The sequence below is a fragment of the Erithacus rubecula genome (assembly GCF_903797595.1).
Source record: "Erithacus rubecula genome assembly, chromosome: 6".
Classification (NCBI taxonomy): domain Eukaryota; kingdom Metazoa; phylum Chordata; class Aves; order Passeriformes; family Muscicapidae; genus Erithacus; species Erithacus rubecula.
Window position 1 is genome coordinate 10,523,753 of NC_136688.1, and position 23,498 is coordinate 10,547,250.

At 67.5% G+C, this 23,498-nt stretch overlaps 5 protein-coding genes across 10 annotated transcripts; 2 read left to right on the plus strand and 3 right to left on the minus strand.

Annotated features, from left to right (window-relative positions):
* Window positions 1-270: 270 nt before the first annotated feature.
* Window positions 271-3,792, minus strand: CABP4 (calcium binding protein 4). Of its 2 annotated transcripts, XM_079310005.1 has the most exons (6): window positions 2,848-3,789; window positions 1,654-1,684; window positions 1,315-1,458; window positions 1,133-1,242; window positions 657-804; window positions 276-575 (listed from the first exon to the last, which is right to left on the minus strand). In XM_079310005.1, the coding sequence occupies exons 1-6, from the start codon at window positions 3,097-3,099 to the stop codon at window positions 547-549; spliced, it is 714 nt and encodes a 237-aa protein (XP_079166131.1). In that variant the 5' UTR covers window positions 3,100-3,789; the 3' UTR covers window positions 276-546. The 2 variants fall into 2 exon arrangements, with proteins under 2 accessions (XP_079166130.1, XP_079166131.1); XM_079310004.1 differs by having other exon boundaries at window positions 271-804; window positions 2,848-3,792.
* A 194-nt stretch (window positions 3,793-3,986) lies between these two features.
* CORO1B (coronin 1B) lies at window positions 3,987-7,895 on the plus strand. The gene is made up of 11 exons (XM_079308796.1): window positions 3,987-4,094; window positions 4,815-5,017; window positions 5,102-5,224; window positions 5,299-5,428; window positions 5,498-5,679; window positions 5,931-6,050; window positions 6,125-6,229; window positions 6,297-6,442; window positions 6,521-6,578; window positions 6,906-7,193; window positions 7,312-7,895. Exons 2-11 carry the CDS (start codon window positions 4,817-4,819, stop codon window positions 7,432-7,434), a joined length of 1,476 nt encoding a protein of 491 aa, XP_079164922.1. The 5' UTR covers window positions 3,987-4,094; window positions 4,815-4,816; the 3' UTR covers window positions 7,435-7,895.
* A 93-nt stretch (window positions 7,896-7,988) lies between these two features.
* On the plus strand, window positions 7,989-9,628 carry PTPRCAP (protein tyrosine phosphatase receptor type C associated protein). Of its 2 annotated transcripts, XR_013774619.1 has the most exons (3): window positions 7,989-8,155; window positions 8,734-9,361; window positions 9,412-9,628. XR_013774619.1 is itself a non-coding variant. In XM_079308844.1 (2 exons), exons 1-2 carry the CDS (start codon window positions 8,153-8,155, stop codon window positions 9,286-9,288), a joined length of 558 nt encoding a protein of 185 aa, XP_079164970.1. In that variant the 5' UTR covers window positions 7,989-8,152; the 3' UTR covers window positions 9,289-9,628. The 2 variants fall into 2 exon arrangements, 1 of the variants encoding a protein (XP_079164970.1); XM_079308844.1 differs by having other exon boundaries at window positions 8,734-9,628.
* RPS6KB2 (ribosomal protein S6 kinase B2) lies at window positions 9,132-22,727 on the minus strand (the record flags this gene model as incomplete). 3 transcript variants are annotated; one of them, XM_079308798.1, is made up of 16 exons in its annotated part: window positions 9,132-9,251; window positions 10,093-10,257; window positions 10,628-10,740; window positions 10,812-10,916; window positions 11,009-11,086; window positions 11,156-11,218; window positions 11,311-11,418; window positions 11,541-11,631; window positions 11,714-11,804; window positions 11,876-11,976; window positions 12,055-12,112; window positions 12,389-12,536; window positions 12,606-12,674; window positions 12,760-12,880; window positions 12,974-13,008; window positions 13,616-13,733. In XM_079308798.1, 16 exons carry the CDS (start codon window positions 13,685-13,687, stop codon window positions 9,218-9,220), a joined length of 1,452 nt encoding a protein of 483 aa, XP_079164924.1. In that variant the 3' UTR covers window positions 9,132-9,217. The 3 variants fall into 3 exon arrangements, with proteins under 3 accessions (XP_079164924.1, XP_079164925.1, XP_079164923.1); XM_079308797.1 differs by having other exon boundaries at window positions 9,203-9,251; window positions 10,812-10,919; window positions 13,616-13,744; XM_079308799.1 differs by lacking the exons at window positions 12,974-13,008; window positions 13,616-13,733 and adding an exon at window positions 22,722-22,727 and having other exon boundaries at window positions 9,135-9,251; window positions 10,812-10,919; window positions 12,760-12,939.
* Window positions 15,380-22,025, minus strand: CARNS1 (carnosine synthase 1). Of its 2 annotated transcripts, none has more exons than XM_079308782.1 (10): window positions 21,735-22,025; window positions 20,963-20,981; window positions 20,265-20,496; window positions 19,645-19,734; window positions 18,894-19,381; window positions 18,505-18,685; window positions 17,878-17,963; window positions 17,359-17,590; window positions 17,012-17,283; window positions 15,380-16,911 (listed from the first exon to the last, which is right to left on the minus strand). In XM_079308782.1, the coding sequence occupies exons 2-10, from the start codon at window positions 20,963-20,965 to the stop codon at window positions 15,685-15,687; spliced, it is 2,811 nt and encodes a 936-aa protein (XP_079164908.1). In that variant the 5' UTR covers window positions 20,966-20,981; window positions 21,735-22,025; the 3' UTR covers window positions 15,380-15,684. The 2 variants fall into 2 exon arrangements, with proteins under 2 accessions (XP_079164908.1, XP_079164909.1); XM_079308783.1 differs by having other exon boundaries at window positions 20,929-20,981.
* Window positions 22,728-23,498: the final 771 nt, after the last annotated feature.

Here is a 23,498-nt window from a genome sequence, read left to right on the forward strand (position 1 = left end):
TCTGATTGGCCAGCTGGCACGAGAGGCGTGATTGGCCAAAATCGTGCCCTACCTCGCGCTGATTGGTCAATTGGTTTGAGTGACCGTTCCGGGAGGACTGGCATTTTCCCGCCCACCTTGAATTAGAGCGTGCTGATTGGCCGGCTGATCTCAGCGGGTCAGATCCGGCCAATGGGAGAGCGAGGTGTGACGCTGAGCCACGCCCCCCGGCAGCCACCACCCATTTGGGTCCCCGCTGTCCCCCACAGCGGGTGGCTCGGGTCACTGCGGGGACACTGACCCCACGTGCCGCCCCACAAGCACCAGACACGTTCCTCCAGCTCCGGCCAAAGGGATTTATTGGGTGCCCCGGCCTCCGCTGGCTCTGCCTCCACAGCCGGTGGCTTTTGGGGTCGGGGGTCTGGTGTCTGCCTCGTTCCCAGGCGCTCCGCTCCAGCTGTTCCCTCTGAACCCTGGCAGAGCTCTCGGGTCTCTTGGCCGGGCAGGGAAGGGCTGAGGAAGGTCTGGGGGTGTCACCCAGGGGTCCCCTCCTGCCCGGTGTCTCCGTTACCGGGACGACAGCATCATCACGAACTCTGCGGGGCGAGGAGGGGACGTCAGGGCACCCGGGGCTCAGCCCCTGCCGCGGCCCCCCGGGGAAGGGGGAGTCCTCTCACCATCAAAGTCCACGTGGCCGTCTCCATTGAGATCCACGTCCTGCAGGATCTCATCCACCTCCTGCGCCTTCAGCTGCTCCCCCAGCAGCGCCGCGATGGCCTCGCGCATCTCGGCCGTGCTGATCTCCCCGTCCCCGTTCATGTCGAACTGCGGCACCCGCGGGCTGAGGGTCACCCTCCCACCACGGCCACCGGCCACCCCCAGCTCCCTGCGCTCGCTGTCTCCTCTGCACTTGTGGTCACCACTATGGTCATCATTCCCCCCGGTCTCTGTTCTCTCCATGCTTGTGGCCACCCCACGATCCCTCCTGTGGTCACCTTCTGCACATGGTCTTCCCATGATCACTGTGCTCTCCATGCCCCCATCATCATTGTCCCCACTACAGTCGCTGTCCCCACCACGCCTGTGTCCCCTGGTGGCTGTGGTGCCCGAGGAGGGGACGCCATGCCCGCTGTCCCCGTGGCGGTGGCCGTACCTCGCGGAAGGCGATCTTGAGCTCCCTCACGCCCACCATGTGCGCCGTCTCCTCCCGCAGCTTCGGGCCCATCATCTGCACAAAGTCCTCGAAGTCCACACGGCCACCCACTGCGGTGGGAAGGGACACCCTCAGCACCCCAGTGACCCCCTGGTCCCCTCCCCGGCCCCAACCCCACTCACTCCTCATCTTGATGTGCTGGGAGATCTCGATGAGCTCCATCTCGGTGGGCATGTAGCCCAGCGTGCGCATGCACTCGCCCAGGTCCTTGTAGCTGATGTAGCCATCCTGGTCCGTGTCGAACTCCTTGAAGGCGTCTAGCAGCTCTGGGCACGGCCATGGGTGGGGACAGGGATGTCATCAGGCGTGGAGGGTCACACGGACACCGTGTCACCCCAGGGCAGGTGATTTCTTGGATGTGGAAGACCCCTCCATGGCCATGTCGCCATGGCAGATCGCTCCATGAGGACGTGCCCCCCCATTCCCCCAGGCCTGTGTCCCCACCCCATTCCCCTGCTCACCATCCAGCTCCTCCGGTGACAGCTCCCGCTCCTGCATGGGACACACAGAGGGGGTGACAGCAGAATGAGACCCAACTCCGTGTCCATCCCCCCTCCTTGCCCCCTCCAACCTCGGTGTCACTTTTGTTAAGCGTGGGCCAAAATTAACTCCAGTGGAGGATTAGTGGGATTGGAGGCAAAGCCCCGCCCTGCCCTGTGCGGGCGCCTCCCACCTGCCCTGGCGCTGTCCCCGTGTCCCCCTTCCTGTCACCCACCCCAGGGGTGTCCCCACCTCGGGACCCCCAGCTCTAGATGGGATGTGCTGGGGGGCCACGGATGCTGCTGAGGGGCTTTGTACTCCAGAGGTTGGGGGGCAGCATTTTTACTCCCACAGAGCTTGGCTGCCTCTGCCCAGCATGTCCCCTCAGTATGTCCCCTCTGTCCCCAGGGCCCCAGAGTGTCCCCAACACCACTCCCAGCACCCATGTCCCATCTATCTCCAGAGTGCCCCTGACTGTTCTCAGTGCCCCATATCCCCTTCATCCTCAAGTTTCCAGACTGTCCCTAAGCCCATTCCCACTGTCCCCATGTTCCCATCCCCGGGGTCCCAGACTGCCCTTGACAGTGTCCCCACTGTCCCCGTGTCTTTTTAATCCCCAGGGACCCAGAGTGGCCCTGACCATGTACTCAGTGCCCAACATCCCTCCATCCCCAGGAGCCTGGAGTGTCTCAACCCCATCTTCACTGGCCCCATGTCCCCTCCATCCCCAGGGTTCTGGAACATCCCCATTGTCCCCATCCCACTGTCTCCAAGCCCTCCCGATTGTCTCAATGACCTCTTCATCTACAGGGTCCTGGACTGTCCCTGTCCCCATGCCCACTTTCCCCATGTCCCTTCCATAGCCAGGGTCCTGAAACAACCTCACTGTCCCCATCCCCATTGTCTCCATGTCCCCATGTCTCAAATGCTTCTCCATCTGCAGGGCCCGGGACTATTCCTGAACCCACCCTCACTGTCCCCATGTTCCCACCCCCACTGTCTCCACATCCTCTCCATCCCAGAGTCCCAAAGTGTCCCTGACCATGTCCTCAAAGCTCCTGTCCCCCTTCCATCCACAGAATCCTGTCCCCACCTCCACTGTCCCCACATCCCCTCCATTTCCAGCGTCCCTCCATGTCCACCCTCATCCCCAAGTCCCCTCCCAGTGTCCCCACCTTGCCAAAGACGGTGTTGAGGAAGGGTGAGTAGGTCTTGGTGGCAGCAGCGTGCGGGTCCACGGGACCCTTCTTCCCACTCTTCTGCCCGTGGCTGCCGTGCCGGGATTCGGAGCCAGAATTCTTGGAGGCCGGGGCACCGACGTCCTCGGGGGTTTTGGAGGGTTTCTCCCCCTCCTCGTGCCCCCCTTTCCCCTTCTGCGGGGGCTCCTTGTCCTTGGGGGTCCCCTTGTCCCCGTGGGAGCGTGGCATGGGGCCGGGGCCGGGTGGGCAGCGGGCGGGCAGGGAGCGGGACCCTGGGATGGCCGAGCCGGAGGAAGGAGCAGGGAAATCCTCTTACACCCCCCGTGACCCCTCCAAACTCCCCCCGCCGCGGGCCCGGCAGGGCAAAGCCAATTAGCGGTGATTAATGGCAGGAAACAGCCACGGACATTGAACACGTCCCCACAAGCGTCCCAGGGTCACCACAGAGGCCCTTGAGTCCAGTGGTGACACCCCACAGCCACCAGTGTCCCCAGCATTGCTCCATGTTCACACGGTGACACCCCACAGCCACCAGTGTCCCCAGCACTGCACTGTGTTGGCAGTGGTGACACCCCACAGCCACCAGTGTCCCCAGCATTGCTCCATGTTCACATGGTGACACCCCACAGCCACCAGTGTCCCCATCACTGCTCTGTGTTCACAGTGGTGACACTCCAAAGCCACCAGTGTCCCCAGACTAACCCACATCCCCCGTGGTGACACCGCAATGCCACCACTGTGTCCTCTGACCCGGCACCTCTCCCCGAGCTCCCCCCGCCCGTTTATTGTCCCTGCAGGATGGGGACTGCTGGGGTGTCCCCAGGACATGACTGCGCGGCACAGGGTGGCACAGGGGGCTTCAGAGGGGAGGGACACCCCAAAATGAGAGCAGGGAGGTGACCCTGGCTGCTGTGTCACCCCGGGGTGACCCCGGTGGGGGTGACAGCCTGCCAGCAGCACCCCCGTGTCACTCGCTGCCACTGTCACCTCTGTGCCCCGCACTGTCGCTGTCCCCCGGGTGCCCGTGCCCATGGGGTGCCACGGCGGGGTGTCCGTGGGTGCCAAGCCCGGGGTGGCCCCGGTCCCCCCCACCCGGTGTCCCCGCCCCGGCGTCGCGCACGCGCGGGGCGGCCCCGGTCACTTCCTGCCCCGCCCCCGCCCCGCCGCCGCCGCCGCTCCCGCCGCCCCCGACGCCGGCACCGGCCCCGGGCACCGACCCGCCGGTGAGTGCGGGCACCGCCACCGGGCACCGAGCCCCGTCCCGACCCGCCGGGCGTGACTCCCCCATCCGCCTTCCCCGGTCCCGTTCCCTGCGGGGCCACCCCTTGTCCCTGTCCCCATCCCTATCCCTGTCCCCATCCTGCGCAGGGCCACCCCATCCCCTTCCCCGTCCATGTCCCCATCCTCATCCCTGTCCCCATTCCTGTTCCTGTGCCAAGCGCGGCCCCCACCGGCCCCATTCCTGACCCCGCCCCCGTCCCCATCCTTGTTCCTCTCCCCATCCCTGTCACTATCCCCGTTCAGAATGAGGCCACCACCGTCCCCGTTCGTGCCCTCCACCCCTATCCTTGTCCCCACAGCCAGCAGGGCCATGCCCATCCCCTGATCTGTTGGAGTTGTCCCTGCCCTCGTTTCCATCCCTACCCGTGTTTCCCGGGGGATATCCTTGTCCCTGACCCCGTCCTGCACGGGACACTCCCTGTCTTGCTAAGAGCCCCCATTCCTGGGGTGCTTCCTGAGTTCCCTTTGGGGAGCTGGCAGGGATAGAGGTGTGTGCCCCAATTCCTGGCTCCTCAGAGTGGCTGAGCCACCCTTTATCGGGCTGGAAGACAGCGACAAAACCAGTTCAGGGGACACCCCATTCCCAAGCCACCTCCCTGGTGCCCCAGCTCCCGTGTTGGGGTATCCCAGCACGCCTGACCGCGGGCCGGGGCTCTCCCCAGCCATGTCGTTCCGGAAGGTGGTGCGGCAGAGCAAATTCCGGCACGTGTTCGGGCAGCCGGTGAAGACGGACCAGTGCTACGATGACATCCGCGTGTCCCGTGTCACCTGGGACAGCACCTTCTGCGCCGTCAACCCCTCCTTTGTGGCCATCATCGTGGAGGCCAGTGGTGGCGGCGCCTTCCTCGTGCTCCCCCTGCACAAGGTGACAACAGGGTGGTGACGCGGGGAGCACCACGGGGGTTTGTGCCGGTGGGTGATCCCCTCCCTGCTGTCACTTTGTCCCCAGACCGGACGCATTGACAAGTCATACCCCACGGTGTGCGGCCACACAGGCCCCGTCCTCGACATCGACTGGTGTCCCCACAACGACCACGTCATTGCCAGCGGCTCCGAGGATTGCACCATCATGGTGAGGGGTGGCCCGGGATCCTGGGGCTGGCAGGGGTCGCCCCGCTTCGTTCACCGTCCCCTCTGTCCCCCCAGGTGTGGCAGATCCCGGAGAACGGGCTGAGCCAGCCGCTGACGGAGCCGGTGGTGGTCCTGGAGGGTCACTCGAAGCGCGTTGGCATCGTCACCTGGCACCCCACCGCCCGCAACGTGCTGCTCAGCGCGGGTACGGGGGGACGCTGCGGGCAGCAGGAGGGGGCTGCACGGCCGAGGTGACCCCTGCCGTGTCCCCCAGGCTGTGATAACGTGGTGCTGATCTGGAATGTGGGCACGGCGGAGGAGCTGTACCGGCTGGACGGGCTGCACCCCGACCTCATCTACAGCGTCAGCTGGAGCCGCGACGGCTCCCGCTTCTGCACCGCCTGCAAGGACAAGAGCGTCCGAGTCATCGACCCCCGCCGCGGCACCGTGGTGGCCGTGAGTGTCCCCACCCCCACGGGGGTCACCAGGGCACTGCCCTGTCACCAGGGGGCGACCCTGTGTCACCAGGGCACTGCCCTGCGCTGGTTCCTGGGGGGAATCCCCTGCTCCCTGCTCTTGTCCCTTGGTGCATCCTGTTGTCCTGTGTTCCGCGGGTGTCCTTGTCCCCCGGTTCTCCCTGCTGTCCCCTGTCCCTTGGTGCCTGTCCCTGGGGTGCTGTGGGCACCGGTGACAGCCCTGCCTCCCAGGAGAAGGAGCGGGCACACGAGGGGGCCCGTCCCATGCGCGCCATCTTCCTGGCTGACGGCAAGATCTTCACCACCGGCTTCAGCCGCATGAGCGAGCGGCAGCTGGCACTGTGGGACACGGTGAGTGGCACCCTGGGTGTCCCCCGGCTCCATTCTGGGGACCCCCGTGTGCCTGACACCTCATCCCACACCAGGAGAACCTGGAGGAGCCCATGGGGCTGCAGGAGCTGGACTCCAGCAATGGGACTCTGCTGCCCTTCTACGACCCTGACACCAACGTGGTCTATGTCTGCGGCAAGGTATGGAGCCCCCCACCCTGCTGGTGACCCCCTGAAGCCAGGGACCCCCCTAACAACGTGTTCCCAGGGGGACTCGAGCATCCGGTACTTCGAGATCACGGAGGAGCCGCCCTACATCCACTTCCTCAACACCTTCACCAGTAAGGAGCCCCAGCGGGGAATGGGCTGGATGCCCAAGCGCGGGCTGGACGTCAGCAAGTGCGAGATCGCCAGGTGGGCATGGGGACATGGGGAACAAGGACCCCCAGGCCCCTCCAAAACTTTCCATGACCCCCTCTGCTCCCCTGGCAGGTTCTACAAGCTGCACGAGCGCAAGTGTGAGCCCATCATCATGACCGTGCCAAGGAAGGTGGGTGGGGATGGGAGCAGGGTGGGGATAGGGGAATGTGGGATAGGGGGACCCAGTAGGGCTGGTGGGAGTACCCAGGGGAACTGAGAGGGGTCTCCGGGCAGGACATGGGGCTGTGTGGGGCTCCAGGGCAAGGTGTGGTAATTGGGCACACACAAAAAGGGGTTCCTAAACAGGCTGGATGGGATCTGTCCCTATGAGGTCTGTGTGTGAGGTCCCTGAGCAGGACATGAGAGCAGTGGGTGATCCCCAGTGAGGCTGTGTCCCTAGGGGGGTCTCTCTGGGAGTCCCCTGAGGACACCACCCCTCTGACGCTGTGGGGGGCAGTCGGACCTGTTCCAGGACGACCTGTACCCGGACACGGCCGGCCCCGAGGCAGCCATGGAGGCGGAGGAGTGGGTGGCGGGGCGCACGGCGGGGCCCGTGCTGGTGTCCCTGCGCCAGGCCTACGTCCCCAGCAAGCAGCGCGACCTCAAGGTGAGCCGGCGGACGCTGCTACACGACAGCCGCGCCACTGCAGCCACCGGGGCCACCACGCCACCCTCCACGCCGCCCGCGGCCCCTGCGTCCTCTCGCTTCAGTGCCCCCCCGGCGCTCGGCTCCGGCAGCACCGCGGTAAGGGGACAACGGGAAAGGGACAGAGGGGTGTGGCCGGTGTGGGGTGTGGGTGGGGCAGCGGGTGTGGCTCTGCTGGGCGTGTCCCGGGTGGCTGTGCTGACTGGGTGTCCCCCAGGGGGGCCGCCTGGACGAGGTGCTGCAGGAGGTGGCGGCGCTGCGGGCGCTGGTGGCGGAGCAGGGCCAGCGCATCTCCCGCCTGGAGGAGCAGCTCAGCCGCCTCGAGAACGGCCACGTGTAGGGACCCCCTCAGGGATCACCACCCCAGGGACCACGCCTGCGCCCCAGGGACCCCCCTGAACCATGTCACCCCCCTGGGGTGCCCCCCCTTCCCCTGCTCCGGGCCCTTCTCCCATTAGGGGGCTGGCCACCCCTCTGGCAGCTCCCCGCTTCCCCCCCATTGCCTTACTGGGTGCTGCCCCCCCCCCCCAAATCATGGACCACTCTCCACCCCTGCCCTCATTCCTCTGGCTGGGGGCTGCTCTTGGGATCAAAGATTTCCCCCCACACCCCCAATTCCTGTGTGGGGTCTCCCCCCTTTCTGTGGGGCAGGGTATGATCTGCCTTCCTCAACTGTGAGATATTGTCCCCCGTATATTTTGGGGGCTTTTCCTCCCCTCCTTCTCCTTGTGTACTCCCTCTCCATTCCAGTGCAGGGTCAAAAACTATATTTTCACTCCAAATAAAGGATTTATAAGAAAAGCGATGGTTGCGGGGGCCACCTGGGGGATGACAAAGTGGGGGCAGGAAGGCGCAGCGGTCACGGGTGGGAGCTCAGCGCCTTGGCAGGAAGTGGGGGGGCACGGGGCGGCATTTTGGATAGCAGGGGTGAGAGGGGTGCAGCGCTCGGCCTCCCCCCGCTCTGGCACATCCGCTGCGCGAGGGCAGGAAGTTGGGGGGGGCTCCCCCATCTTAGAGCGCGCCCGCAGCATCGGGACCCGCTCCGGCTGCACCCACTGATGGTGAGCACCCCAAAACCCGGCGGGGTGGGACACTGGGAGCCAGGAGGGTGGGGGACGGGTTGGGGGAATCAGGATCAGGGAGCTGGGGTGAGGCTGGGGGGAGTGGGAGACTAAGGGGAGCATGGAATGTTTGGGGGGAAGGCTGGGGGATAAGGGAAGCACAGTGGGATTGGGGGGGAAGGAGGGGAGGGCTCAGGGAAGCATGGTGGGCTTGGGGGTCTCGGGTATTGGGGTGGGGGCTGGGCAGCCACACTGAAAGCTCTGAGTGCCGGGTTTGCACGGGCCCTGGGGCTTTGGCAGGGGGTGCTGTGGGGCTGCACCCCCGCGGGCAGGGGTGAGGGATTCTTTGCGGGGGGGGGGAAGTTGTGCAGCCATGTGGGGTGGCAGGACCCGATTCTTCTCGCCCAGTACCTGCAGGTGCTGCTGCACCCGCCACCCACGCCTTCCGTCCCCAGGGGTCACCTCCCCCTCCCTGGCCCTTGTCCTCTGCTCCCGTACCTTGCCCCTTGTCCCCGCCGCCCTTCCCTGCATTCCAGCTCCGGGAAGTTACGTGCTGACCCCGCTGCCCTCGCCCGCAGGCTTGCCCGCGGTGGCACCCGGTGCTGCTGGCGCTGGCGGGGCCGGCGGCCGCCGGGGACCCCGCGGTGGCCCGCAACGACCGGGCGGTGGCCGCGCTGCTGGTGCTCCTGCTGTTCCTGGTGCTGGGGCTGGCGCTGGCCTGGCACCACCTGTGCCGCGTCTCGGCCGGGCGCTACCACCCCCGGCCCCTGGGCCGCCGGGCGCTGGAGCTGCTGCGGGGACAGTGGCACCGGCTGCGCGCACCGGAGCACCCCGCGCTGGCCCTCGGGGACGGCGACCGGGAGGTGGCGGCCGTGAGGGACGAGGAGGAAGAGCTGATGCCCTGGAGCCTGGAGCGGCGGCGGGAGCAGGATGAGCGGGAGGAGGATGAGCAGGAAGAGGATGAGCAGGAGGAGGATGAGGAGGAGGCCGAAGCAGCGGCAGAGGGCGGGGACAGGCCCCTGAGTGAGGGGGAGGTGGCGGGGGGCAGCGCCGAGGCCCTGCTCAGTGACCTGCACGCCTTCTCGGGGACGGCGGCCTGGGGGGACACGCGGCCACACGTCACCGCCTTGTGACATCCTCCTGACGTCACCACCCTTTGATGTCATCACCCTGTAATGTCACCTCCCTGTAGTAGCACATCCCTGTGTTGTCACCTCCTTGTAGGGTCACCTCCCTGCAGTGTCACCTCCCTGTAGGGGCACATCCCTGTAATGTCACCTCCCTATAGTGTCACCTCCCTGTAATGTCAGCTCCCTGTAGTGGCACAACCCTGTGTTGTCACCTCCCCGTAGTGTCACCATCGTGTCACCAAAGGGACCCTTTCTCTGTCCCCTGCCTGCCCCCAGCTGAGGCTCCTGATTGGCTGCAGGGGTCTGAGCACTAACCAATAAAAGAGCAGCTATGCCTAGATAAGGGGCGTGGCTTGCAGAGAAATAGGTGGGGCCAATAAAAGGGTGTGGTAAGTGGGAGGAGCCTGATAAAGGGGCGGGGCACCACACAGGGGTGGAGCCTGGACCCTTCCCTGGTGGGGCAACTCGCCCACCCTCCCGGGCCCCCCCAGCCCCAGCACAGGCACCACCACAGCCTCAGCAAGTCCTTTAATTGGCACACATCCAGCAGCAGGGCCATGCCCCAGGGGGCCACACCCCAAAGGCCGTGCTCCCAGAGGGGCCACACCCCAAAAGGCCACGCCCACGGGGGCACATCCCTGGGGGGCCACACGCCGGGGGGTTCTCCCCGTGCCCCCAAACCTGGTGGCTAGGGGGCTGTGCCCGAGGGGGATGAGCCCCCCGGAGCACAAGCAGCACCATGGGGTCCCCCCCACCCCATGGGGAGCACCAGGCCCCCCCAAAACGCCCCACCCTCCCCACCCCTACCTGGGCACCCGCCCCCGGCCCCCCTTCTGCTTCTTGCTCCCCCCCGAGGGTTTGATGGGCAGCGGGGCCGTGCCCTCGGGCGGGGGGGGCTGGGGGGGCCCCACCTCCATGGGGTCGCCTGGGGCCACCGGCTTGAACGCATCGAAGGGGGAGAACTTCACAGGGCTGGGGGGAACACATGAGGAGATGAGTGGGGCACCCACAGAGGGTGAGGAAGTGGGGGCAGAGTGTCCCCACAGAGCTCCTTCCCCACCCCTGGTGGCCCCAACTCCCCCCATACTCCATGAACCTCCCCTACTCCTTCTTCTCCCCCTTGAGGCCCACCCTGATTCCCTCAGTCCAAAGCACCCCAAACTCTCACCCCACTGCCCTCACAGTCTCTCTGGATTCCCAGGATGGGGCAGGTTGAGCCCACTATGCACACCCCCACGGCACCTCCAGCACTGTCCTCTGTCCCCACCTTGGGACCCACCCTGAAACCCCCATCCCAAACCGCCTCCACCTCAAAGCCCCCCACCCCAAAGCACCCCAGTACCTGACGGGGGTGCGGGGGCTGCTGTTGAGGCGACGGGGGGAGCGCACCTTGGGCTGGAAGGAGAACCCCTCCTTGATGCTCTCCAGAACGGAGGGGGCCACGTAGGTGAAACCCTGCGGGTTCGGGGGTGTCAGTGGGGAGGCTCGGGGTGCCGGGGGTGCCCCCACGCCTGTGCCCCCCCTACCAGGAAGGCCTGGTTGGCGCTCTCGCTGATGGCAGCATCATCAGGGCTGTCCACGGGGGTCTGGCGGGTGAAGCGTGTGTCGAACTGGCTCACGTCCTCCTCCGACTGCTGCGGGGAACACGGCGGCTGCTCCCACGGGGCCCCCCAAAACATTCCCAGCTCCCAACATTCCCAACTCCCCCCTCAGCCCCCAATACCAGGCAGGGCTTGAAGGGGGGATCCAGCCTGCGCGCCAGCAGGTCCTCCCAGTTGATGTGGCGGAAGAAGGGCTGTTTCTGTGGGATTTGGGGGGGTCAGGCAGGATTTGGGGGGCGCCTCCTGGCACCCCCTGCCCACCCCTGTACCTGCACATCGGCCGCGTCACCAGGGCCCCCCCCAACCCGCTGGCTGGGGTTCCGCTTGAGGAACTGGAAGAGAAATAAGGATAGAGATGGGAATGAGGGGGAGGACCTACATAAATAAGGGTGGGGGGAAGGGAGGAAAATTTTGGAGGCAGCACCTTCTTGAGGAGGTCCCGAGCGTCGGGCGTCAGGTAGGGCGGCAGCACCAGCTTCCCCTTGAGGATCTTGTCGATGGTCTTCTTGCGGTTCTCAGCAGTGAACGGCGGCTGCGGGGGGCACCGAGGGCCATGAAGAGCCAGACGGGCCAGGAAGGCTCGGGGTCAACCCCCCAGCCACCCCGGGATGCCCCCCCAGTTCCCAGAGAAGAAGGAGCAGCAGTGGGACTTGCCGATCCGGTGAGCATGTCGTACATCAGGGCGCCCAGGCTCCACCAGTCCACTGCCCGGTTGTGCCCGCTCCGCACCAGGATCTCAGGGGCCCTGGGGGGGCAGGGGGAGCCCTGAGTGGGTGGGGGGCCAGGACAGACCCCCCAAATTCCTCCCAGTGCTGCATCCAGCTCACATGTACTCGATGGTGCCGCAGAAGGTGTGTGTGACGGCTCCGTCGTGGATGGACTCCTTGCACAGCCCAAAGTCCGTCAGCTTGATGTGACCTGAGGGACACGGGGATGTCAGAACTGACCCCAGAGACCCCCCAAAATCCCCAGCTCCCCCCCAAACCCACCTTGGCTGTTGAGCATGATATTCTCTGGCTTAAGATCCCGGTAGATGATCCCATGGGAATGCAGGTGACCCAGTGCCAGTGTGATCTCGCTCAGGTAGAAACTGCAGTGGGATTGGGGGAGGCCATGAGCGATGTTGGGGTGCCCACCCCATCCACAGCCACCACCACCACTTCCCTACCAGGCAGTGTCCTCCAGAAAGATCCCTTCCCGCTCCAGCTGCATGAAGAGCTCTCCACCTGCACAGAGAGACCAAGAGGGACCCTCCTGAGCCACCCCTGGACACTCTTCCAAGTAACATCTGAGTCATCCAGGGACACCCTTAAACTACCCCTGGACCCCCTGAGCCATCCCTGGACACCCTTCCTGGACACTGTAGCCTCTCCAGGTCATGCTTTAACCATCTCTGGACATCCTGAGCCATCCCTGGAACACCTTGAGCCACCCCTGGGACAACTTGTAGCCATCCCTGGGACCCCCTGAGTGATTTCCGGGATCCCAGAGCCATCCCGCACCGCTGAGGCACTCCAGGATGAGGTAGAGCTTGCCGCCCGTCTGGAAGGCATAGATGAGGTCGACGATGAAGGGGTGCTTGACGGCCTCCAGGATGTTCCTCTCTGCCCGGGTGTGTGCCGTGTCCTTGGCATTGCAGGCGATCTTGGCCTGGGGGGGAGGCGGTGAGCGGGGTAGGGGGGTCCCCAGGGGGGCGGGGGGGGGCCGGGGCACCCCTACCTTCTTCAGGACCTTCATGGCGAAGATCTTCCCCGTGTTGGTGCCCTGCACTTTGCGCACCTGGAACACCTGGAAGGATGGGCAGGGAAGGTTGGGGACACCGTCGGGGAGCGCTGAGTCCCCCCCGAGTCCCCCAGCCCTGCTGTGCCCCCACCTTGCCGTAGCCACCCTTGCCCAGGACGCGGAGCAGCTCGAAGCAGTGGGGGCCGATGTGCTCGGGGCCGTTGTTGACGCTGCTCTCGGAAATCTCGATCTCTTCGTAGTGTCCCACCGGCCTGACGGGAGAGGGGGTGAGCGGGGACAGTCCCCTGCCTGTCCCCCGCCTGTCCCCTGCCTGCACACCCCACCACAGGCTGTCCCCCACTTACTCCAGTCCGTTTCCCCGGGGCTCCAGCTCCATCTCCTGCGGGAGGGAATTCGCGGTCAGAGGTGGGCAGAGGGGGAGCAGCCGGCCGGGGACGCATGGCAAGGAGGGGACACAGGGCAGGAAGGGGGAGACACAGAAGAGAGAGGACCCACGACAGGGAAGGGACACATGGCGAGGAGGGGAGCCACGGCAGGCAGGACACGGGCAGGACACGGGCAGGACACGGCAGTGCGGGGCGAGGCAGCGCCGAGCCGGCCCAGCCGGATGTTTTGGGGCCGAGGCCGGGCCCTGCCCAGCGGGAGCCGCCCGCTGCCCACCAGGGATCCGCGGCTGTCCCCGGTGCCCCGGCGCCGCGTTCCCGCCGACAGCGCGGCTACACCCCTGTCCCGCCACATGCACGGGACCCCTGTCACTGCCCCTGTCCCTGTCCCCCCGAGCCCCTGCTCGCCGTTCCCGGCACCCAGCGGACCCCACGCACCCCCCGCACCCCCGGTCCCGCTGTCCCCACCGCGTCCCGGTGCCGCTCGCCGCCTCCACCGCCCGTCCCGCTCCCGGTGCCCCCCGTCCCCGCGGCGCCCCCCGCCCCAGCCGCCGCTGCCGGTGGCAGCCCCGGCGCAACCCCCGCGCCCCGCTGCCGGCTCACGGCGCCCAGCTCGGGCTCGTCCCCGTCGCTGCCCTCCTCGGTCTCCAGGTCGATGTCGAACACCCCCGCCATGACGGCGCCGTGCCGGGACCCCCGGGGACCCGCCCCGATGGCCACGCCCCCAACAGCGACCACGCCCCCGACACGCCCCCGCGTCACCGCCTTATCGGGACCCCGGGGAACCCGCCGCGGCGGCCACGCCCACCGTCACGCCCCCTCCCGGCCGCCACGCCCCGCGCGCGCGCGCGTCATCGGGGTGTCCCCTGCGCAGGGGACACGGGGACAGGGGGGTGCCTGGGGGTGGCGCAGGGAACAGCACAGAGGCAGCGCGGCCGCTCACAGCCTTTACTAGGGTCCCCGGCCCCGCCCCGCCCCACTGCGCCGCGCTGACGTCAGCGTCGCCGCCGTGACGTCACGGGAGGGGGCGGGAAGGGAGGGGGACATCCCCACAGAGGGGACGAGTGGGGCTGCGGGGCACCGGGGTGGTTGTGGGGTCACTGCTGTTATTGTGGGGCTGTGTGTTATTGTAGGGTATTACTGCACTAGGGGCACTACCGGGGCTCTGTGTTATTGAAGGGTCTCTGGTGTTATTGTAGGGTCAGGGGCACTACAGGGACTGGGGTTTATTGGAGGGTTTCAGACACTAAAGTGGCTGTTTGTTACTGCAGGCTCTCAGGCACTACAGGGGCTTTATGTTATTGTAGGATCTCTGGCGTTATTGTAGGGTCGTGAGGGCTGTAGGATCTGGGTGTTACTGTAGGGTCACTGCTGTTATTGTAGGGTCAGGGGCACTACAGGGGCTCTGTTATTGTAGGGTGCCTGGTGTTATTGTAGGATCCCAGACATTACAAGGGCTGGGCGTTAGTATGGAGTCACTGGTGTTGCTGTAGGGCCTCCCCAGTGACAGCCCATATCACATAGGTTCTCCACACAAGTCTCTTCCCAGAGGATTTTCCGACCTACTCCAGGGAATCCCTGGGTACCCCTTTGTTATTGTAGGGTCTCCCCATGCCAGTTTGTTATTGTGGGGTCTCCCATTCAAGGTATGCTATTGTAGGGTCTCCCCACACAGGTTTGTTACTGCGGGTTCTCCCCATGCCAGTTATTGTAGGGTCTTCCTTTCAAGGGTGTCGTTATGGGGTCTCCCCACTTCAGTCTGTAACTGTGGGGTCTCCCCTAGCTGGTGTGTTATTGTGGGGTCTCCCCACGTGTCTTTGTTATTATGGGATGTCAGAATAATTCTTTGCCATTATGGGGTCCTCCCATAATGGTTTGTTATAGTAGGGTCTCCCCATGCCAGCAGGCGCCAACACACCTCAAGCTTCACCACCTGCTGGGGTGGCCTCGGGTGCCTTGGGGGGTCCTGGCTGCCCCCACCCCGGGGACAGCACGGGGAAAGCAAGGGCCAGTGTCCCCCTGTATGTCCCAGGCATGGGAACCCCAGCTTCAGGGACAGGGGTCGCTGGGGGCAGAGACCGTAGGAACAGGGCAATGGGGACAGGGAGGGACAGGAGAAAAAGGGGGGAATGCTGGGAAGCAGGGAATGGGGTGCTAAGGCAGGGGTTCGGGTGCCAGGGCTAGGGCACCTGGACTGGGAGAGGGGGAATCTTAGGGTGGGGGGGTGTCAGTGCGGTGGAAGGATGAAGTGCCAGGATGGAAAGGGATACCAGGGAATCTGGTGCCAGGACATGGGGGATGCCAGGGATTGGAGTGTCAGAATAGTGGGAAGGAGGTGCCAGGAGACAGGGTTTCAGCATGCCAGGGGATTTGGGGGATGCCAGGGAATGGAGTGCCAGGTTAACAGGAGGATTCCAGTGGGTGGGATGTCAGGATGCCAGAGGATGGCTGCCAGGATGAAGGGGAATGCCAGGGGATGGGGTGGCAGTGCAGGTGACTGGGATCCAGGGCGGTGCGGGGGTGCCAGGACGTGGTGTGCCAGGCTGCGGGATGGGGGCACAGCGGGACGGGGTGCTGGGGGGATGCCGGGGAGGGGCGGCGGGGCGGCGGGAGGAGGTGCCGGGATGTGCCAGGACACCCATTCCCCCACTCTCCCCGCTGCCTGCCCGGCGCTATTTGAAGTGGGACAAGAAATGCTCCACGGGATATCGCGGAGAGTCGATGCCCAGCCCCTGGCAGAGCCCCAGCAGGCGCTCGCACGCCTCGGCCAGCGTGGCCCCCGCGCACGCCACGCTCAGCAGCGGCTCCTCGTACTCGCCGGCCCCCTCGGGCTCCTCGAAGAGCCGGTTGAGGCGGACGAGCCCGCGGCCGTGCAGCTCCCGCAGAGCCTCCATGCCGCCGCCGCCGGCCAGGGTCTCGCCGTGCTCCGAGCCCAGGCACATCACCCCGGCCAGGTGCGTGCGGGGCGCGGGGCGAGCGGGCAGCACCGGCGGCACGCCCAGCGCCACCAGCACGGCGGCCAGCAGCAGGTCGGGGCCGTAGACCTCGCGGATCCAGTCGCGCAGGTAGAAGCCCCCCATGCGGGGGTTGATCTCCAGCAGGCGCGGCCCCGCAGGCCCCAGCTTGAGCTCCACGTTGAAGACGCCGTCGCGCAGCCCGCACGCCCGGCAGCACTCCAGCGCCGCCCGCACCAGCTGCGCCTGCCGGTCGGCGGGCAGGCAGGAGGGCAGGCAGGCCGCCGTCTCCAGGAAGGCGGGGACACGCGTGGGGCCGTTGTCCGACACCCACGCGCCCAGCAGCCGCCCCTCGAAGATCACCAGGTCCACGTCGTGCTCGGTGCCCGGCACGTACTCCATGAGCAGCATGGCGTTGCCCCAGCCCAGCCCGATGCCCGGGTGGTCGGCGTCGTCGCGCAGGTCCCTCCAGAGCCGGGCGGCGTGAGCGTGGCACTGCCCGGCGTTCTCCACCAGCCTCACGCCCACGCCGCCCGCGCCGAACTCCAGCTTGGCCACGGCGGGGAAGGGCACGGCGCCCGCCGCCCGCTCCACGTCGCCGTGGCTCTGCAGGCGGCGGCAGGGCACGGCGAAGGCGGCGGGCGGCGGGCGGCCGCGGCGGCAGCGCTGCAGGTGCCGGTGCGTGCGGCTCTTCTGCTTGGCCACCCGCACGGCGGCGGGCGCGGGGCCGCGCAGCCCCAGCCCCTGGCACACCAGGGCCGCCAGCACCACGCAGTCGTCCCAGTAGGAGAGGCAGGCGTGGGGCCGCAGCCCCCGGGAGCGCAGCAGCTCCAGCACCCGCTCCGCGTGCTCCTCGTCCCGCCGGTGCTCCCGGCTGTCGTAGGGCAGGAAGGTTTGCACCAGCCCCGCCGCGAAGTGCTCCGGGTCCGACTCCACCAGGTGGATCTGCGGGCCCAGAGAGGCGTCACCGGGGGACAGCTGGCCCTGGCACCGCGGCTGTTGCCACCCTGAGCCCACGGCTGGCCCGAGTTCCTCACTCGCTCACCCTCAGCCCGTAGGCGCGGGCCGCCTCCCACACGAAGCTCTTGCTGACGCCCCCGGCCCCGATGAGCAGGATGTCCTTGCCCTCGACCAGGTGGCACTGCGCCCGGTGCAGCATGGCCTCGGCCAGCAGCCGCGGCAGGTCCCCGCGGGGCTCGCCCACGCCGCGCCCCATGGCCTCGGCCAGCACGCAGGTCTCCAGGCACCGCTGGCTGTTGGTAGCCAGGGCCACCAGCTCCAGCGCGTCATCCACGCACGCCAGCAGGAAGTCCACGCCTGGGGACGGTGACACCGCGCTCAGCACCGCGGGGTGGCCGCGGGCACCGGCGGTGTCACCCGCGCCGCGCTCACCCAGGATGTCGGTGTGGGCGCGGGGGCCACCGCGCTGCTGCGGGCTCAGCTCGTCCTCGGTGGCCAGGAGGGCGGCCATGGCGGCCTCGGTGGCCTCCCGCAGCCGTGTGGCCAGCGCCTTCCGCTGGCTGGGGGCCACCACCCCCCACTGCTGCAGGGTGGAGTCCAGGCCCTGGGGCAGCGCCGCGCCGTGACGCACCGGACTCTCCGCGCGTCCCACGGCGCAGGCCACCTGTGGGGACATCCACGTGTGTGTGGGACACCAGCTGCCACCAGGGCATAGGGACGTGGGTGACACATTCACCCAAGGCATGGATGTGGATGGTCACCAATCTTAGGGACACCGGGGCATGGAGACATGGACAGGCACACAGGACATGGCACACAGATTACCACAGCCTGGGGACACAGACTGCCACCATAGCTTGGGGACACCCAGGGCCACCAGGACATGGGGACATGGACAGCCATCATAAGCGGGGACACACAGAGCCACCGGGGTGTGGGGACATGCTGTACCTGGCAGAGCTGGGGCCGGTCCCCCCAGGACCTACAGACGAGGGTGCAGATGCGCAGGGCCATGGGCAGCCGCGGGGCTGGGCTGCCTGGGGGGCAAGGGACAGGGCAGGCACGGCCGCCACACGGGGACGGGGCGGCCCTGCCCGCCCTCTCGCTCCTCTGCGGGCTTTTGGGACTCCCTGCGGCACCGTGGTGGCCCCGGCTAAGCCCAGCCCCAGGGAGTGAGGGGAACAGCATGGCCACTGTCATCCCGAGCCCCACGCGACTGTCAGGAGCCAAAGGATGTCACCCCAACACCCTGCCCTGCCCCAGGGGACTGTGGGGGTCCAGAGTGACATTTCCCCCCCACCACGGGGGACCTTGGGGGTCCAGGGTGACCTTCCCCATCTCTCCCCATGGGTCTGTGGGAGTCCAAGGTGGCAAATTGTCCCCCAACCCTAACCCGGGGGATTGTGGGTATCCAGGGTGACCCTCACGCCCTCCCCCAGGACCCTAGTAATTTGGGCACCCCGATGGCTTTCACCCACCCGCCCCAGGGGACAGACACGTGGCCGGCACAGCTGCAGGAACCCGTGGGACTCTTCCCTCCCCCCCAGGGTGGTGCGCGCCCGAGGGCGGGGGCCTTACGTGGGGGGGACACGGGCAGGCGGGCGGTGGGCACCATGGCCTCCAGCAAGACGCTGTCCTCCTCCGTCAGCCCCCGGAGCCGGGCACCCACCGCCAGCGCCACCGCCGCCCCCTCCTCCTTCCTGTGGGTGCTGCGGGTGCCTGTCCCCCACCACCGCCACCCCGCCGGCCGCACCACCACCTGCGTGCACCTCCGTGTCACCCCGTGCCATGCGGTGCCACCCCAACGGCCACCCCACCACCTGCACGAACCCCCATCACCCCATGCCCCCCCCGTGCCACCTGGTTGCCACCCTAGCAGCCACCCCGCCACGTGCGTGCACCCCCGTGCCTCTCGGTGCCCCCCAGTGCCACCCAGTGCCACCAACACCGACTCCTCCCGTGCCCACCTGGCTGTAGGGTTCCATGGCGGTGCCGCCCAGGAAGGCGCCCACTTCCTCCTGCACCAGGCTCTGCTGGCCCTGGGCGTCCTCCAGCCGCACCAGCCTCACCCCGGGGGCCACGGGCTCGGCGGGCAGGTCGCCCCTGGCCCCCAGGACGAAGGCCAGGGTGGGGGGCACAGGCAGGTTGGCGCGAGCCGCCAGCACCCAGCGGGCCACCAGCGTGTCCTCGAGCCGGTGGGAGAGCGGGACCGAGCCCCCCGTGGGGCAATCGAGGTCACGGACCAGCTCGCCCACCCAGCCGCCCTCGGGGTCCCCTGGCGCGAAGGTGCCCGTCACGTAGTTGGCGCGGCGGGGGGGCACGAAGGTCTCCAGGGCACTGTGCCCCCCCACCTTGAAGGAGACGCCCCGGGAGAGCAGCAGGGACCAGGCGCCTGGGGACGTCTCCGATGGCACCCGGCTCGCCCAGGTGGGGGACAGGCACAGCACCATGGCACCTGCGGGTGGGCAGGGAGGTGGGAGTGGGTACCCCGCACCCCCTGCCCCAAACTGTCGCCCATGGGAGGGGATGCTGAGGGGGCGGAGGGCGGGAATTTGCTGCTGAACTGGTGTGTATTGAGACTAATGGGACACGGGAGGCTGCTGCCGCCCTCCTCCCCTGCCTCAGTTTCCCTCACAGACAGTACAGACGGGTGTGGGGACACCTGCTGTTGGCTCAGGGGTGTCTCATGAGGGGTGGGGACAAGAGGACCGCACCCACCTGGGCAGCGGGTACCACCCTCCAGCAGGACAGGCAGGAAGGGAGTGGGGGAGCCCAGGATGCAAACGGTCATGTCCAGAGGGCCAAATCCTGCCGGGAAGGGAAGGGTTAACAGCCCCAGGATAGGGACCCTGGCGCCACGCTGCCCCTGGCACCCCAGCGTGGCTGGGAGCCCCCAGGGCCACCGTTGTCCCTAGCCTGAAACCATATCCCCACTGCAACCCTTATCCGTGCCACCCCTCTATCCCAGCCTGGCACTGTGCCCACATCACTGTCCCTGCCACCCCCGTATCCCCAGACTGGCACTGTGCCCACATCACTATCCCAGCCACCCCCGTATCCCCAGCCTGGCACTGTGCCCACATCACTATCCCTGCCACCCCCGTATCCCCAGACTGGCACTCTGCCCACATCACTATCCCAGCCACCCCCGTGTCCCCAGCCTGGCACTGTGCCCACATCACTATCCCTGCCACCCCCGTATCCCCAGACTGGCACTCTGCCCACATCACTGTCCCTGCCACCCCCGTGTCCCCAGCCTGGCACTGTTCCCCCATCACCACCTCAGTCCCTGCCACCCCCGTGTCCCCAGCCTGGCACCATGCCCCCTTGTCCCCAACCCGTGCGGGGCTCCGCGGAGCAGTCCAGCGTGGGAGGCAGCCCCTCCTGGCACAGGGCGCTCTGGAGCCGCTCGTAGGCGTGGGTGGCAGAGTCCGGATCCCCGCTGTCCCCGGGCACTTCGCCATCGGGGGCTTCGTCCTCCAGCCAGCCCGGGCACAGCGCCTCGGGCCCTGCCCACTCCTGCTCCTCCGGGCTGGGCACCGGCTCCGGGCTCGGCTGAGACGTGGAGAGCTGCGGGAGCAGGGACAGGGCTGGCACGGAGCTGGCACGGGGTAAGGGGGTGCTATGGGGCTGGCGTGGGGTTAAGGGGCCGTCACGGGGCTGTCACGGGTCTGGCACGGAACTGGCATGTGGGCAGACCCCGGGTGGGCATGAGGGACGTGGGGCACACACGGGGGGTCTGGCACAGCACAGGGGGGCACCGGGAGCCGCTGCCCACCCGTGGGGAGGGGGCGTCAGGGTGCTGGGGGGCTGTGGGCGCCGGGCACAGTGCCACCGCCTCGGGGACAGCGGGGCAGTGCCAGCCGCCGGGGCCGCCAGCTCCGGGACAAAGCGTCCCCTTGTCCCCGCGGGGTCACGCGGCGGGTGGGCACAGCACGCCACGCTGCCCGCTGCCCCGCGCCAGTGCCCGGCACCGCCGGGATCCCGGGATGGAGCACCCACCTCCGCCCGGACCCCCCACCCGGGGGCCACTCACCATCCTGGTGACAGAGGGGCTGCAAGAGAAGGACAGGCAGAGTCAGCGCCGCTCCCTGGGGACCTGCCACCCCTCCCCGGCCACTCTCAGGCGCTACTGGGAGTCCCAACCACAACTCCTATCGGGGGACCCGTCCCACAGCACCCGCCAGAGCCTAGCATGCTTCCTGGGGCACACCTCGTTGCCAGCTCCAGTATCCCCATGGTGTCCTCTCAGCGCCAGTCCCAGTGTCCCCAGACTGACCCCTCGGTGCCAGTCCCTGTGGCCCCAGTTTGTCCCCTCGTTAACAGGTCTAGTGGCCCCAGATTGACCCCTTGGTGCCAGTCACGGTGGCCCCAGGTTATCCCCTCCGGGTGCCAGCCCCGGCACCTCCGGCTTAGTGTAATCCCGTGCCAGCTCAGCACAGCCGGGGCACCTCCCCATCCCTGGGGTGCCAAGGTGCCCTGGGGGTGCAGACCCAGGGACCGCTGTGTCCCCACCCTCCGGGTGCCCTCTCTCCCAGCAGGTGCCCGGCAGAGCTGAACACAGAGGGAAACTCAGGCGCGGAGTCGAGCGGTGCCCGCTGGTAGCCAGGATGTCCCCAAGCCCGGCACCCGGTGACAGGGTTAGGGGATACACGGCTCGGTGGAGTGGCACAAGGACCCCCCAAAACCCTGTCACGGGGGTCCCTAAAGGTCCGCCTCCCCCCAGCCTCGGGACCACCCTGTCCCCCTCCGTCCCCAGCTGGGAGGTGGTGCTGCTGTCCCCAGGGGACAGCTGTGTCGCCCGGTACCTTGGGGTGGGAGCCGTGGCCTGAGAGCGCGCAGGGGACGAGGGCTCGGGCACGCCTGGCACAGGGGACACCGGCCGGTCTGGCCTTTAAACCCCCCCGCGCCACTCCGGGGTGCCAACCCCCGGCCCCGTGCCCCGGATTAGGCGACACAGAGCCCCATTGTCCCCTCTGCCACCTCGCGCCAGGCGCTGGCACCCCTGTTCGTGTCCCTGTCCCCGTCACTAGCGAGCTGCCTCAGCGGGACTCGGGGGGTGGCTCAGTCTGATGGGGTTCTCCTGTCCCCTGTCCTGCGTCCCCAGGCAGGACACGCCCCTCGTCCTCCCCCCGCCCCGTCCCCCTGTCCCCAGCGTGGCGGAGCTGCCAGCCCGCACGTCCCCCGGCTTAGTTCCAGCTGCCCGCGGCGTCACTGTCACTGTCACCGTCACCGCCACCGGCAGGCACGGGGCCACCAGCGCGGCTGCCGCGCCGCAGGGTCCTGCACGCGCTGTCACCCGCTCCCTGTCACCCGCACCACCCCCTGCACCCTGCCACCCTCACTGTCACCTGAACTGTCACGTGCACCCTGTCACACACAACTTGTCATTGCACACACCGTCACCTGCACCATCACCAGCGTCTTGTCACCTGTACCTGTCCCCCACAGCCAGTCACACACACCGTCACCCACACTGCACCATCCCCAGCAAGTGACACAGCACCAGCACCCTGCCACCTGCACTGTCACCTGCACTGTCACCCACAACTTGTCATGCACATCACCTACCTGTCACCCGCACCCTGTCACCGGTACCCTGTCACCAGTACTGCCAGCCAGAGCACATAACCTGCACCGTGCCACTGCCCAGTCACCCGCACCCTGTCACCCATACCGTGTCATGAACGTCATCACCCACCTGTCACCTGCACGCTGTCACAGGTGTGCAGACACACCCCTACCCCCGCCACGCTGCTCCCTCCCCCCCAGCGCCAGCACCGCCCCAAAAACACCCACATCCCCCCACTGCTACCAGCACCCACCGGCGCTCTTGGTGTCTGTGTCAGTGTCAGTGTCAGTGTCGGTGTCGGTGTCGGTGTCGGTGTCGGTGTCAGTGTCGGTGTCGATGTCGGTGTCAGTGTCGGTGTCGGTGTCGGTGTCGGTCTGTCCTGGTGCTGTCGCGCCCGGCAGCGGCTCTGCCCGCTCCGATCCCGGCGGTGTCGGGGTCTGTCGCGGTTTGCGGTGTCGTCCCGGTGCTGTCGCGGCCCCAGCAGCGGCTCTGCCCGCTCCGGTCCCCGCGGTGGCGGTGTCGCCGTGCCCTGCTCGGGCGGGGCGGGGCGGGGCGGGACCGGGAGCACCGGGGGAACCGGGACACCGAGGGGGGTGGCAGGGCGAAGGGGGCAGCGGAGCCGGGGTGCCACCGCTGGGAGATAGAGATAGGGGGTTGCGGTACGGGGCGGGACGCGGGACTGGGACAGGGACGGGGACGGGGACAGGGACGAAGACAGGGACGGGGACTGGGGCAGAAGACGAGTGACCAGGAGTAGGGACGGGGCCAGCCCGGGGTCACCCGGGGCCAGGTGTAAAACTGACACCGCGGAGCAGAAATGTCAGGGCAGGCCCCGGGAACTATTCCCGACCTCCCCGCACGACACGGAATGGGACTCAGGGAATTGCATGGCACGGCACACAGGAAATGGCATGGCATGGGAAGGCATGGCACAGCCAGTGTGGACGGGGGACAGCCATGTCCTCACCCCTGACACTGCCACCCTCCACGAGCTGTGGCA

What these genes read in the sequence shown, in the direction of transcription:
- CARNS1 (XM_079308782.1), bottom strand. An exon ending in CTCCGCGGAGCCCCGCACGG is followed by an intron (nt 19,735 to 20,264) that starts GTTGGGGACAAG and finishes CCTTCCCGGCAG; the next exon opens with GATTTGGCCCTCTGGACATG. An exon ending in CCATGGAACCCTACAGCCAG is followed by an intron (nt 18,686 to 18,893) that starts GTGGGCACGGGA and finishes AGGTGCACGCAG; the next exon opens with GTGGTGGTGCGGCCGGCGGG.
- CORO1B (XM_079308796.1), top strand. Translation starts at nt 4,817, where the DNA reads ATGTCGTTCCGGAAGGTGGTGCGGCAGAGCAAATTCCGGCACGTGTTC. An exon ending in CCGAGGATTGCACCATCATG is followed by an intron (nt 5,225 to 5,298) that starts GTGAGGGGTGGC and finishes CTGTCCCCCCAG; the next exon opens with GTGTGGCAGATCCCGGAGAA. An exon ending in TGGTCTATGTCTGCGGCAAG is followed by an intron (nt 6,230 to 6,296) that starts GTATGGAGCCCC and finishes ACGTGTTCCCAG; the next exon opens with GGGGACTCGAGCATCCGGTA.
- CABP4 (XM_079310004.1), bottom strand. Translation starts at nt 3,099, where the DNA reads ATGCCACGCTCCCACGGGGACAAGGGGACCCCCAAGGACAAGGAGCCC. An exon ending in GTCACCGGAGGAGCTGGATG is followed by an intron (nt 1,459 to 1,653) that starts GTGAGCAGGGGA and finishes GGCCGTGCCCAG; the next exon opens with AGCTGCTAGACGCCTTCAAG. An exon ending in CCAGCACATCAAGATGAGGA is followed by an intron (nt 1,243 to 1,314) that starts GTGAGTGGGGTT and finishes TTCCCACCGCAG; the next exon opens with TGGGTGGCCGTGTGGACTTC.